This window comes from Pseudorca crassidens, chromosome 2, assembly GCF_039906515.1.
Source record: "Pseudorca crassidens isolate mPseCra1 chromosome 2, mPseCra1.hap1, whole genome shotgun sequence".
Classification (NCBI taxonomy): Eukaryota; Metazoa; Chordata; class Mammalia; order Artiodactyla; family Delphinidae; genus Pseudorca; species Pseudorca crassidens.
Window position 1 is genome coordinate 95,549,223 of NC_090297.1, and position 13,679 is coordinate 95,562,901.

Sequence of the window (13,679 nt, forward strand, 5' to 3'; positions counted from 1 at the left end):
CACAAAATAAATAATTGAAAACACAACAGGCCAACTGAATGGAGTTTCCATGGCAGGTTCCTGAGCCTTCAGGGGGTCATCCTTGGTTCCTGGGTAAATGTCTCAGGACTAAGGTGATGGAAACAGTCCTCAGATCCAAAACTGGGATAAGCAAAAGGGAATAAGAGTGAAAAGGGAGTCGTGGAAAGGATGCTGTACGTTCACGGAGAAGAACAGAACACCAAATACTGTGAAGGTGAAACAAGAATGAGAAAAAGCATTAAAAAGGGTCTCAAACTTTGGAAGCCTCTAAGTTTTCCTGTACAGTTTCTTCTTTCTAACCTGAATTTATAAACAGTGCTACCCAGTGTGAGCTTGGCAGTGTGTCTGGGTGGCCACCATATGAGAATTCCTCTTTGAAAACTTGCCTCCCTTTTCCCCAGGGCCACGGCAAAACAAAGCAGGTATAAGCAGATCACAGCTAAATGACCGGGGGCAGGTTCCTAATCTCTTCCATGCCTTGGTGTCCTCATTCTAAGAACCAGTGATAAAAATAGTACTCTTCTTAGAGGCCGTGGTAAGGATGAAACGAAATGATACTTGTAAAGATTTGGAGCGATGCCTGGCATTAGAAATCAATCAAGACATGTTATCATTGAACGTGAAACGATCTTCACCAGGGACAGCTCTGACAAAAGTCAGAATTGTGACGCATTTTGCAAATGAAATCCACTTATGGCATCCTTTGAATTATTCATCCACCTTCAGGAGTTATTTATAGCTGATGCTGTGGAGCACATCAGCTTTAAGTGCTGTCTCTTTTAACAAGGAGAAATCAGTACCGTTAGGTTAGCTGGGTATCTTGGATGAGCTCAGCTTAGGTATTTTGGATATGCTTCCATTTGAGAATAACACTAACTGTTGAAGAGCTGGAAGTACCATGTTATTCTGACAAACACAGGGGGAAAACAGTGGACTAATCTGAGGTCCCCTGAACTGACCATTATTAATCACTGGAGACCTGGGCTGGTCTCAGGCACAGCAGTGAAATAGTGGGATTGTCTTTGATCACCCATTTCCCACATTCAGCTGTTTAATGCCCTGAGTCCCTCTTATGTGCCAGGTCCAGGGCTTAGTGCTAGGGACACAGAAGTGAGCAAGTTAAGTTTGGTCTCTGCCCTCACAGCATCGACGAGCCAGGCAGGAACACAAGCAATTCAAGAAGAATTCAAGTATGACCCGAAGAGGAAGCCAAACTGCAAATAAACTAAGGAAAGATGCTCAACCTCACTTATAGTTAAGGAACTAAGATTTAAAGCCCACTGATACACTCTGTCCTACCGTATCATATTGGCAACAATTTTAACGTCTGACCGTTCCAGATGTGGGAGGGGGGGCGGGTTGTGGAGCCAGAACAGCTGTCTTTCGCTGCGGGTGGGTGTAGCTGACGGCAGCCACTCTGGAGCACAACGTGGCCATAGCTGGTAAAGTTGGAGGTTCACATACCCTGTGACCCAGCAGTTCTACCCCCAGACTTTCCACTCAAATATGCGTAGAAGGAGACGTGCGAGAATGTTCCTAACAAGAGTGCGCACAATAGCAAAAAACTGGAAACAATCTAGATGTCCGCCAACAAGTAATGCATGAATAAATATGGACGAACCATAGAAAGCAATCTTATATACTGGTAAAAGTGAAAGAAGAGCTGTTATTCACGTGTGACTATGGATATAGAGGAATCCCACAATCATTATACGTGTTGAGGGAAAAAAAGCAAGTTTCAGAATCCGTGAGCACATAAGATATAAAAACGTGCAAAATGCTGTCATACAGTATATTGTTTAGAAATACATACATAATTAGTGAAGGGCAGAGAACCACATGGGGACGTCAAGCACCAAATTCAGGAAAGTGATTACTTGACAGTGGGGAAAGGTGTGTGTGATGCGGAGGGGGTTGAGATTAGCCAGGGGTACACCAACACTTCTGCTGTGTTGCATTTCATAAGCAGCGTGGCAGGTCTTAAATATTTCATAACATGTTTTAAATGAAATACAGGAGGACTGTGATTATGAGAAAGGGAACAGTGAGAGCTGAGGGCACACGTAGCAAAGGCAGGTAAAGGAGTCAAGGAGGACTTCTCAGATTAGGTGACGTTTGCTCTAAGACACGAGTAGGAATTAAATAGATAGAGGGAGGAAGAAGTTTGTTCCAGGAAGAGAGAACAGTGTGTGGGAAGACCCAGAGGTGAGAGAAAGTTTGGCAGAAGAATTGAAAGAAATGCTGTAGGGCTGGAGCATAGAGAGTGGGTGAGGAGTTCGTACCCCATCCTAAGGGCAACAGGGAGTCAGAGTTTCAAGCAGGGAAGTGACAGGGTCAGATTTTTCTTCTGGAGTCTCTCTCCAGCCACACTGTGGAGAAGGGATTGGAGGAAGCAGGACTGGATGCAGGGAGGCGAGTTGGGGCTGATTCAGAGCTGAGGGACATGCGGGGAGGAGAAGGAAGAGCCCTTGGGTAGAGTAGACACAGTAGAGGTATTTGGAAAACAAAATCAACATGCCTTCTCCCTTCCCCCTTCCCATAAAAACCAGTTCCTAGTAGCATCTAAAAGTGGACATTTCAAAACAAAAACCAAAACCAAAAAAATGGGTGGATTAGATTGGATGGACTTCTGAGTTCTGAAGAATAGCTTTATCTACTAACTGTCTTTGAGAGCTTTGAGTTTGGCAAACCTGGGTTTGAATCTCAGCCCTGTCACTTGCTGGCTGTGTTATACTGGGCAAGGCACTCAAAAAGCCTCCGTTGTGTCATCCCTTAAATGGGGACAAAATTGCATTTCCTCTTACTGATAGAAAGGAATCATGAATGTAGCATATGTAGTTCATCATCTGGGAGCTAGTAAGCAACCAATAAATATTATCTACCTCCCCCTATCCACAACCTTACCTGCCGTCTATCTTCTGGATAGCTCTGCATAATGTGGAGGTACACCTACCTGTCCTCCTCTTGGCTGTACCGCCAGGCTCCTTGACTTGGAGGTCATTCTTCACTGAGCATTTTCAGGTGTAAGCTTCCACTTGTGAATCACAAGTCTGGAATTCTGCAGAGACCTAGCAGGACATGAGACCTGCATATCGCACAAGCTCTGGTGGGCTGGGCTCCTGACTGTGAACTTGGCTCCTGTTCCCTCACAGGTCCAAGTGGGTTCCTCTGGGTGACTATATCTCCTCCAACACGGATGAGTGCACGGCCACGCTGATGTACGCCGTGAACCTGAAGCAGTCTGGCACTGTTAACTTTGAATACTACTACCCAGACTCCAGCATCATCTTCGAGTTTTTTGTAAGCCCCTGGCTGAGGCGGAAGGTGGGAGGTAAAGGCCCTCCGAGGCTCACATTCATTTACAGGAATCACACGCATAGTCCTGCTCGGGAAGTTTTCACAGTTGTCTTCCCTCTGGAGAGAACTGTGGTCAAAGTGAGCTGAGGCTTCAAAAGGCAAAGAGAAAGGCAGAAGTCAAAGGACCCTGGGGGGAAGAGTAGATAGAGTCTGGGAGATTCGTAGGTGTTCTGCCCTGTTCAGACATGAAAACAGCACGTAACAGCTCTGAGTTAACACATAATTTCTTTAGTGTCCACGTACTGACATCTTGTGTGTGTAACTAGCTCCTGCCATACTTCAAATCTCATGACTTCTGAACTCAGTCCTTCTCCCATAAGAAGGGCCCTCTGAAGGGCTGGGGCATCATGGGGTAAGCAATTCATTTCCTTAGAAAGCTGAGAGACCCTGATCTCAAATTCCTGCTGCCTCAGGTTCAGAATGACCAGTGCCAGCCCAATGCAGATGACTCGAGGTGGATGAAAACCACAGAGAAAGGATGGGAATTGCACAGTGTGAGTATCAGAACAGCCTTCTCCCTGGAGATTCCAGAAAAGGGACCAAGGGCCTTTCCTCCAAAGAGTGCTTCCTCCCCATCTGGGCCTCCACTCTTCTCTCCCTAGAGGGCAGTTGTCTGACAACATGAGGATGCTATAGTTTCTCCCCTCTTGAGTTGACATAATGTGGATGTGAACTGACTTGCTCCTCTGGCTTGACCCCAAGGACCAGCAGCTTTCCGGCTTTAAAGGCCCAGTCTTCTGGGGCTGGGGCATGGATAAATACAACCAGAGAAGAATGAGGGAGTTTCAGCCACCCTGTTGTCAGTACCCTCAGGTCCCTTCATTGGTCTCAACATAGAAATGCTCATGGTATATGTGACTGAAGGAGAAGTGGGAGAGGGCATGAGAGGGTTGTAAGAGGAGCCTTAGAAGGAGAGAGGAGGGCTCCCCTGGTGGCGCAGTGGTTAAGAATCCACCTGCCAATGCAGGGCACCAGGTTCAATCCCTGGTCCGGGAAGATCCCACATGCCATGGAGCAACTGAGCTCGTGCGCCGCAACTACTGAGCCTGCGCTCTAGAGCCCGTGAGCCACAACTACTTAAGCCCGCGCGCCTACAGTCCGTGCTGTGCAACAAGAGAAGCCACCGCAATGAGAAGCCCGCGCACCACAACGAAGAGTAGCCCCTGCTCACCGCAACTAGAGAAAGCCCGTACACAGCAACGAAGACCCGATGCAGCCAAAAATAAATAATAAATTTATAAAAAGAAAATAAGAAGGAGAGAGGAGCTGGGAGGAAGGGCAACACTGAGGAAGTTGAGGGAGAGGAGCAGAATAGGCACTGCCATGCAGACTGCAAGTGGGGGGATCCCAACAGGAGGCTAATGCAATGGATTAGCAATACCTGTCTCTGTGACTGAACTAACTCCTGTTTGTGGTTTTTAGGTCGAACTAAATCGAGGCAATAACGTCCTCTACTGGAGAACCACAGCTTTCTCAGTGTGGTCCAAAGTTTCTAAGCCAGTGCTGGTGAGAAACATCGCCATAACAGGTACAGAGAACAGAGAATGGGGTTGGGTCTGGGGTCTGATGCTGACTTCAGCAGGGAGGGTGTGGGTTAGTCCTCAGGGCGTTCAGTCTCTAGGCTCAATTCTTGCTTTCCTATGTTGTTCGTCCTCCCTAGGAGTGGCCTACACTTCAGAATGCTTCCCCTGTAAACCAGGCACATACGCAGACCAGAAGGGTTCCTCCTGCTGCAAACTTTGCCCAGCTAACTCTTATTCCAATAAGGGAGAGACTTCTTGCCACCAGTGTGACCCTGACAAATATTCAGGTGATGTTTCTGAGGGCGGGAAGAGTTTGGTGGGGGGGTACCAACATATACACAGGGACAGACAGGAAGTGGAACCATCTTTTTGGCCAAGCTGAAGACAATTCTTCTTAAGCACTTGCTTTCTGGGCCCTGGAAGAGCCCACCTAATCCGCCAATCACTCTTGAAATGAAATCATTCAGTAAGTATTTATCAGGCCTCTACTATCTGCCAGGCCTTTACTCTAGGTGTTTGGAATACTTCAGTGAAAAAAATAGACAAGGGTCCCTGTCTTCATGGAATTTACATTCTAGAATGTAAATGGCATACATAATAACTATAATAACTAAATAATAAATATATAGTAAATTATATAGTGTATTAGATAGCAAAAAGTGCAGGGCACCACGGCAAAAAGCAAAAGCAGCTCAGAATTAGAGGAATTAGGAAAGCTATGGAAAGGGGTTGCAATCGTTTTTTAATGAAACCTTAATCAAGATTGGAATTATAAATAATATATACAGTAGATAAAAGAGGCATAAATTTATACATCTTAATTTATAACAATTATTATCAAAGTTAATTTAGAAGAGCCATGAAGTCATATTGTTTTTTTTTTTAAATTTTATTTATTTATTTATTTTATTTTTGGCTGTATTGGGTCTTCGTTTCTGTGTGAGGGCTTTCTCTAGTTGCGGCGAGCGGGGGCCACTCTTCATCGCGGTGCGCGGGCCTCTCACTATCGTGGCCTCTCTTGTTGCAGAGCACAAGCTCCAGATGCGCAGGCTCAGTAGTTGTGGCTCATGGGCCTAGTTGCTCCGCGGCATGTGGGACCTTCCCAGACCAGGGCTCGAACCCGTGTCCCCTGCATTGGCAGGCAGAGTCTCAACCACTGTGCCACCAGGGAAGCCCCATGAGGTCGTATTGTTACTCAAAACATTTTGATAGCAAGAAGCTATAATCTTTCATCCACTGAATTCAAAGCATCCATTGAATTCAAAGCAGGCCTTGTCAGGAAATCCAGGGATCCTTGGAACACAGTTGGAAAACCACTGCTCTAAGGGAAAATAAGAGGACAGTGGGAAGCAGCCTATTTCTGCAGTCCCTGGATAACTTCCTAAAACAGCCCAACTTTGAGAAACGGGACCTGGTTATTTGAGAGGATCTCGACAGCAGCAGGGCTCTGGTATAAGATGGGTAGTGTCCCCAGAGGGCCCTGTGCTTAGACAGTCCAATGACTGGCACATCAACCAATCTCCAAGACAGGTTCTGAAACAAACAGGTAGGGAGAGAGAAAGAGTCCCCTCCCTTCCCCTGCAAATGCCCATAACTATTCCATTTTTCCTTTTTTACACAGAACTATATACAAACCCGGCTCAAGGCCCTCTCTTAATCAGACACGCCCATCCCTACACAGACACACCCACCCTTCACACAGGCATCACAGTACGTGTTTGCTCAGCCAAGACCCGCCACTGACCTTGTGAGCTGCTTATTTCTATACCATTCCTAAAATAGAAGTTCTCTTTATCTACACAGATCTTGCCAAATGAGTGTAGCTTTCAGCAAGAACATAGATTTTTAGATCTTGGGGGAAGTTTTTACCTATAAGTCTAAATTCCCGTTTTTCCACTTGAATTTCGTATTCCTCTTCCCTGCTCTATCAATAGCGGCCTTTGTTAGTCTTTTTCTCCAGCTCCCTTTCCAGCCCCGCTGTGGTACAGGGTTTAAATGGCAAGGTGGTTCTAGAAGAACTGCCTACAGAGTGTTTTGATCAATGCTATGTAAATTGATTTCTATCCAGAGAGCGGTTAGGAAGGTATTAGTTTGGGAGCCTGAATTCTTGGAGTCTATTCTCCTTTTGCCACTGATTTCTCCATCCACATCTTTAAATGGAAAGTGAGATTTTACTATGAAGAATATGTTCAGCTTGGGATACAAAGAGTATCACGTTTCTTTGGGACTTGATTTTTCCAGAATACAGGGTCAGTGGGAGACTGGGAAAATGCAGAGAGAGTCTGATGAGAGCCTATGATGGAATGTACATAAAGGGAGTGGCAGGAGGCCCTGTGACCATTTAGTCATTCATTTGTAAATATATTCTGAGTGGCCACTGGGTGCCAGGGTTTGGACTTGAGGCTAAGGTTACAGCTGGTGCTGCCCTCCAGGTTATGTCAAAAGTGGAAATGTGGTTATAGAAACACCAAGTGTAATAACTCCATGGTACAGGAGGTGCTAGGATAGGAGTACTGAGTGTAATGTGCGGTGGAAGCAAAAGGGGGAAATGGTCAGTCCTCTCTGGGGAGGGAGGAAAGGCTGCACTAGCTGTGGTCTTGAAAGATAAGCTATCTTGAAAGATGAGTTGGTGATTTGATGGAGGCAGGATTATTCTGGAAGAAGTGTGAGCCAAGGCCAGAAGGCTCAGGGATCCAGGAGTAACTCAGCATTGCTGGAGTTTACTTAGAATTAGCATCCAAGGCTAAGAGGTGGGCAGGGAACAGATTACTGTTAAACCCTTCTGTGCCATTGCTACAGAATTGGGATTTGATCCTATCAGCGTTTGAAGCCATTGAAGAATGTAAAACTGGGAATGACATGATCTGGCTTGTGCCTTTGAAAGACCATTCTGGTTGCCATTTGGAAAATGGATGAGGAAAGGAAGAGCTGGAGGCAGAAGCTACAGTCAGAAGATTTTGCATCAGGTGCCATTGCCCGTATTCAGGACCTAGACTAACGAGGAGTTGATGCGCATGAGGATGTCAGGGACAAAGGCTTGACTGAAAGCATCTTTCTCATTGAGAGATTAAATTTGATCATTAGGATTAATTCCTTTGTGTTATGTTTAATATTAGGGATTCATTTCCTAATAGAACAGCACAGGGTTTAAGGGCATGGACTCCAGAACAAAATCACTGCGGTTCAAATACTTGCTCCACCACTTCCTAGCTGCGCCACCTTGGGCAAATCACTTGTCTGTGCCTCAGTTTTCTCATCTCTAGAATGGGAATGACAATAATTGTATCTACCTCATAGCATCATTGTGTGCACGGATTAAAACAGGTAAAGATTTAGAACAGTGTCTGGCAGGTAGTAAGCACTGATTTTATTTATTCATTTACATTAAGGCCTGTCCCAGCAGTCTTCTTGTGGTGTGAAACCACTCTGGGCATAGGTAACAATAATAAGTCACTTGTACCGTACTTTACAGTTTACAAAACATTTTCTCATTACTCGTAGCATAGCGAAGGGGTGATTTCCCCATTTACAAATGAATTAGGAGAAGCTCACAGAGGTTAAGGGATTTGCCCAGAGTCTGTGGTGGTGTCGGAGCTGGGCATTGGGTTCATTCGGTACTGAAATCTTCAGGGGAAATGTTTTCCTTGGATAAAAAGGATCAGAACGAGAAGATTGTATTTCCGGAGGCAGGGGGAAGATACGGAAAGGAGGAGGAAGGTACAGAAAGAGCAGGTGGAGCCCCCAAGACAAACTTTATCTACAAACAGTTTTACCCAGGGCCAGTCCTACAGGAATCACTTTTCATTTTCTCAACAAATATCTAGGCCAATCCTTCGAACATGACTAGTCTCCAGTTTCAACACCTTGATGAAACCTGAGCTGGGAAAGTGAGGTCTGGCTCAGCATTTGCGTTAATCATTTATTAAAACCAGTTTAGAAGTTGTCAGTGTGTAAACAGCTGGACCCTTTTTGCTGAAACCCAGAGCTGGGGTGTCAGGTTGAACAAATATTTGACAAGCAGAGAAAGGTCCCTGTGTGGAATGCACTTTCTAACACGTAACTTGCAATTTGCTAGATCTAGTATGCAAGGGCCTGGGAACTGGCTTATTTTCAGCATCTCCCCCCAAATTTCTCCTGGCCAAGTCTGTCAAAACCAGGAGTCCCTGGATCCCTCTATGTTGAAATAGGCCTTTGTTTGTTAACCAAGTAAATGAGCTGAGAAGACCCCAGCTGTTTCTCAGCCAGTAGTTCCCTCTTGCCCAGGCTAATTAAGATGGGGACAGAAGAGGCATGGAAATGTGTGATTGAGGGAACTCCCCAATGCAGGCCAACAAGGCGGTAACTAGGAGATTCTCCGATCTAGCAACTCATTTGGTGCCTTGGGAAGAAGAAGGGACCAGTTGAGAAATAAGCCTTAACTGGAAGAGAAAGGGGACTTCTAATCCTTATTAAAAATCCCATGACAGCTACCAAATAAAAATAAGTCCCACAAACCCAGGTGATAATAGTTACCAGCACTTAGCAAATTCTTACTTACAATGTGTCAGGTATGTGCTGGCTCCAGTAAGAAGATGTTATTCTTCCTGCTCTACAGGTGAGAGCACAAAGGCTCAGAGAGGTTAAGTAACTTGCCGAAAGCGATGCAGCTAAATGATTAAGCAGGATCCAAACCCAGATCGGTCTGACTTAAAAATCTCATTCCGTTCTACCAAACTGCCTGTCAGGTAATAGAGAGAAGAGGTCTCACCATGATCACCTGCTTAGCTGCAGGTAACACAGTAGTCACATTAGAAATAGTGGTGACAGTAGTAGTAAGCAGTATTGTACTGGCACTCTGTAAAGCAATGGTTTTTATTCTGGAGAAAGTAGATCTCCTGGAAATTAAAAAAAAATTATTTGCATGGAGTATGTATATTTTTCAGGATACAGGAAACAGGTCTTTTTTTCAAATTCTCAAAAGGGTTTGTAATTCAAAAAAGATGAAATCCATTGCTTTAAAGAGGGATTCATTGAAATAGTTCTTGCTATCCAGGGGTTCATAGGGTTAAAGCAGAACTAACCTAGATATAAGAAGAATATATAGAAGGGCTTGCCTGGTGGTGCAGTGGATAAGACTCCACACTCCCAATGCAGGGGGTCTGGGTTCGATCCTTGGTCGGGGAACTAGAGCCCACATGCATGCCACAACTATGAGTTCTCATGCCGCAACTACGAGTTCTCATGCCGCAACTATGAGTTCTCATGCCGCAACTACGAGTTTGCATTCTGCAACTAAGAAGCTCGCATGCTGCAACTAAACATGCCACAACTAAGACCTGGCGCAGCCGAAATAAATAAATACATAAATATTTTTTTTAAAAAAAAACATACAGAGAGTAAAGTAAATAAAAATGATAATAACATTTTTCATTAAGTTCAGGTCAAAGCTTAGAGAGTACTGTGAGGCCTGGGGGTGGGGAAAGTGGGAAGAGTTGAATTAAACCGTCACCTTATTTGCGTAGGATCGCTGCATGGAGAAGCGGAAATACAGAGGTGGAAGCCCTTCATTCTAGGCGTATATTAAGAGACAATTCAGAGACAGAATTGGAGTAAGAGGATGAAGCACTGTCCTAGCTTTCCTATGTTTTGCTTCAACCCTTCAGGAGTAGAAAAACCACCTGCACAGTCAGGGTTCTGAGGCACCTGGAAGATGGCGAGTTCCAGGGAATTGGTGGTAAACCTGCAAGATGCTCCTTCTAGCTACCTCCCTCCTTGCTGGTCCTTTGGCCAGTCCACCTCTCCATGCCCTGCTCCACAGGGCAGGCCCAGTGGTTTCTCATCAGCACCGGGGAGAGGCGCAAAGGGTGTATCTGAGCAGGGATTTAGGGACCGAAAATGTTGCTGCTCAGGCAAAGGGAAGGTGGGTGTGCAGGACTGTCTACTTTCTGCAATGTCTGTGTTGTGCCTCACCCCAAGGTCTGGGGCGTTATAGCATCGTAAGCAAGTGGTCAAGAGCTCTGCTTTTTTAACTTCAAATATTTGTCCTTGCATCTGCCATTTAGAAAAAGGATCCTCCACCTGCAGAGTGCGGCCAGCCTGCACAGACAAAGATTACTTCTACACTCACACGGCCTGTGATGCCAGTGGAGAGGTGGGTAGCACGGTCATGGGGCCCCTTTGCCTGCTCCTTGGGCTTTGCCAGATCCGGACCTCCAGCGGCCAGTGAAGCTGGCACCCCAGAAAACCCCACAGACCTCTGCAGTGACCCTGGGGCCAGTGGGGAAGTAAAACGAGATGACCTCATTTATTTTCAGGTCAGAAGCTGTTTTTGCCACATTTGTTCTGCTGCTTATTCACATAGGCTCTGTTTCGAAAAACACCTTCGTTTTCTTTTCCTCGGTTTCTTCCATTTGCTTCACCCCCTGGGCAATGGCTGCCTGTCCACACGTACTTATCTCTTCATGGAACTCATCAGACTTGGCCCCTCGGCGCTGCTCTTGTGGGCTGGCAAAGGGGATGATTCCTACTTCCTGGCTCACTGGAGAATGGCCTGACTTGTTCCGTCTCTGCTGGCTCCCTCGTTGCCCCCAGGCTTTCTGCCTCAGAAAGACTTTCCTTTGTAGTCTGCTCTGCCATTGAGTCAACAGGCATTTTTTGAGCATCAGCTGTTGCGCCTGGCACTGTGCTCCAGCTGGGGAATCAGAGCTGAGCGAGAAGGGCTCCTGCCCTCAGAGGCTCACAGTCCTGTGGGGGAGGGCAGGGACAAGGAAGATGGGCCTTACGGTGTGCAGGGCACTGGGGGAACCCAGAAGAGGAGTGACCAGGATGGGGGGTGGCGAGCAGGGAAGGCGTTTCAGAGGAGGTCATTTGTTCACATGTACAACCAGCCACTGTGCTGGGCGCTAGGTGTGCAGCAGCTCACAAAACCAAGGGAACGTCTACTCTCGTGGAGCTTAATTCCTGTTGGGGAGCAAGTGGAGGGAGAGACAACAGACAGACAACAAATGGGTGTATAGTCATACGTCTGATGGTGGTATGTGGTAGGAAGAAAAACATAAAACAGGATTGGGAGATAAAGAATGACAGAGCTATTTTAGAGAGGGTAAGGATGACCTCTGTGAGGAGGTGACATGTGAGCAGACATCTGAGTGAGGTGAAGGGGAGCTCTCCAGGCAGGGGGCACGCAGCAGGTGTAGAGGGGGCAGGTGTGTGCCGGATGACTTCGAGGAACAACAGTAAATGAGCAGGGAGGGCTCAAGGGCACAAGTGGAGGGATCTGTCTCAGATTAGACATTCTGAATGAACTGCTGCCTATATCCCTAAATCAGAGCCTCTCAGGAAACAGGAGTGGGGAATTCTGCATCATTCAGCGCTAAGCATATGCTTGGCTATTAGGATGTATAAATGTTTCCTGGCTGGCTGGCTGGCCGAATCCTCTTTTTGCTAATTAAGCATGGGATAAAGTCCAATCCTTTACGGTGATTGTTTCTATAGTCATCTCTTACTGCCCCCGCACTGCCCCACCCCACCCTCATGTTTCGAGCAAAATCCCCTTCCCTAGCAGCCAGGCGAAATGATATATCTTGTCAGTTGCACCTTAGACCCCGTTCTGTAGTGTCTGGTGTTCTGCATGACCTTGTAAAAATTACTGTCATGTCCTGGCCTCAGTTGACCCACTGATTAAATGAGGACAATCCTGCCCCTCTTCTCCCTCCAGGGCATGACATGTGGCTGATTGTGGCTGTCTTTGCTTCCTTCTGCCCCACTCTTTCCCCTCCCGGCTTAGACCAAGGCATTCTAGATCCGTCGTGTGCTCTGATGCCTGCAAGCCTGGGTGCCTGCCCTCCCCTGATCACCTTGAGGGTCTTTAGATGCTGAGTGGGGCCAGAGCCAGTGCTCGCACCTTGCAGCCCCGCCAAAGCACAGCTCAGGGAGGAGCCCTGGAGTATACACCGTGAGGAGTGCCCAGGGATATGCAGTCACCAGGATTGCTTTACAGAAGCCTCAGCCCTCAGGCCCACACTGGTTCTGCTTGGGATTTTGTTTTCTAAGCTGTATTTTAATATCAAGGGACTCCTATTATGGCCTTTGCTGTGCCTCAGTGCTTTCTCAGGGACCAGGATGGCCAATCCACTGGGGCTGCTGAGTGTGCTGCTCCAAGAGATGGTCTAAATCAGTCTACCAGCTCCCCAGACCTTTCTCTCTATGAGACTCAAGGAGACAAGCCAGTTGAGATAAGTTTAGAGCACTAGTCCAGGTCTCTGGGCACTGGCTGCTCTTCACAGGGAGAAAGGCTGAGCTGAGCAGGGAGAAGAGTGGTCTGTCTCAGGGCTCACCTTCAATGCAGGCAGCACGGGACCCTTTTAAGACGCTGTCATTTCTTATCCTTAATAAAATGGACCGATGCTTTATTCACCCACCTTTTCACATGTATGGTATGCTACACAGAGCATTTGCATCATCACCTCAATGCAATCCTTTTGTTTCTGACTCGCCCGAGGGCCACACGGGAAGCTTCACACTGCCCAACCTCACCCCTGATTCACCAAGGCCTCCTGTAATTCATCTCCTCTTCTCTATCCAATTTCTCCATCAAAAGACTAGGGACGACCCTAATAAGTGACAGATACAATGCTTCTCTTGTTCACTGACTTGGTGGCTGGCCGTTCCTCTTGCCTTTTTCCCCTGGTTTTTTTGAGATATAACCGACACATAACATCGTGTAAGTTTAAGGTGTACAATGTATTGATTTTATACACTTACATACTGCAAGATGATGACCACCATAGAGCTAGCTAA

At 46.6% G+C, this 13,679-nt stretch overlaps 1 protein-coding gene across 2 annotated transcripts in view; it reads left to right on the forward strand.

Annotated features, from left to right (window-relative positions):
- Positions 1 to 13,679, forward strand: part of ELAPOR1 (endosome-lysosome associated apoptosis and autophagy regulator 1) — a 68,747-nt gene that overhangs the window by 39,844 nt on the left and 15,224 nt on the right. For both annotated transcript variants that reach the window (XM_067727129.1, XM_067727130.1), the window contains exons 4-8: positions 3,174 to 3,321; positions 3,792 to 3,872; positions 4,801 to 4,906; positions 5,039 to 5,188; positions 10,943 to 11,031. In XM_067727129.1, coding sequence (XP_067583230.1) covers positions 3,174 to 3,321; positions 3,792 to 3,872; positions 4,801 to 4,906; positions 5,039 to 5,188; positions 10,943 to 11,031 — 574 coding nt within the window. The remainder of the gene's footprint in view (positions 1 to 3,173; positions 3,322 to 3,791; positions 3,873 to 4,800; positions 4,907 to 5,038; positions 5,189 to 10,942; positions 11,032 to 13,679) is intronic.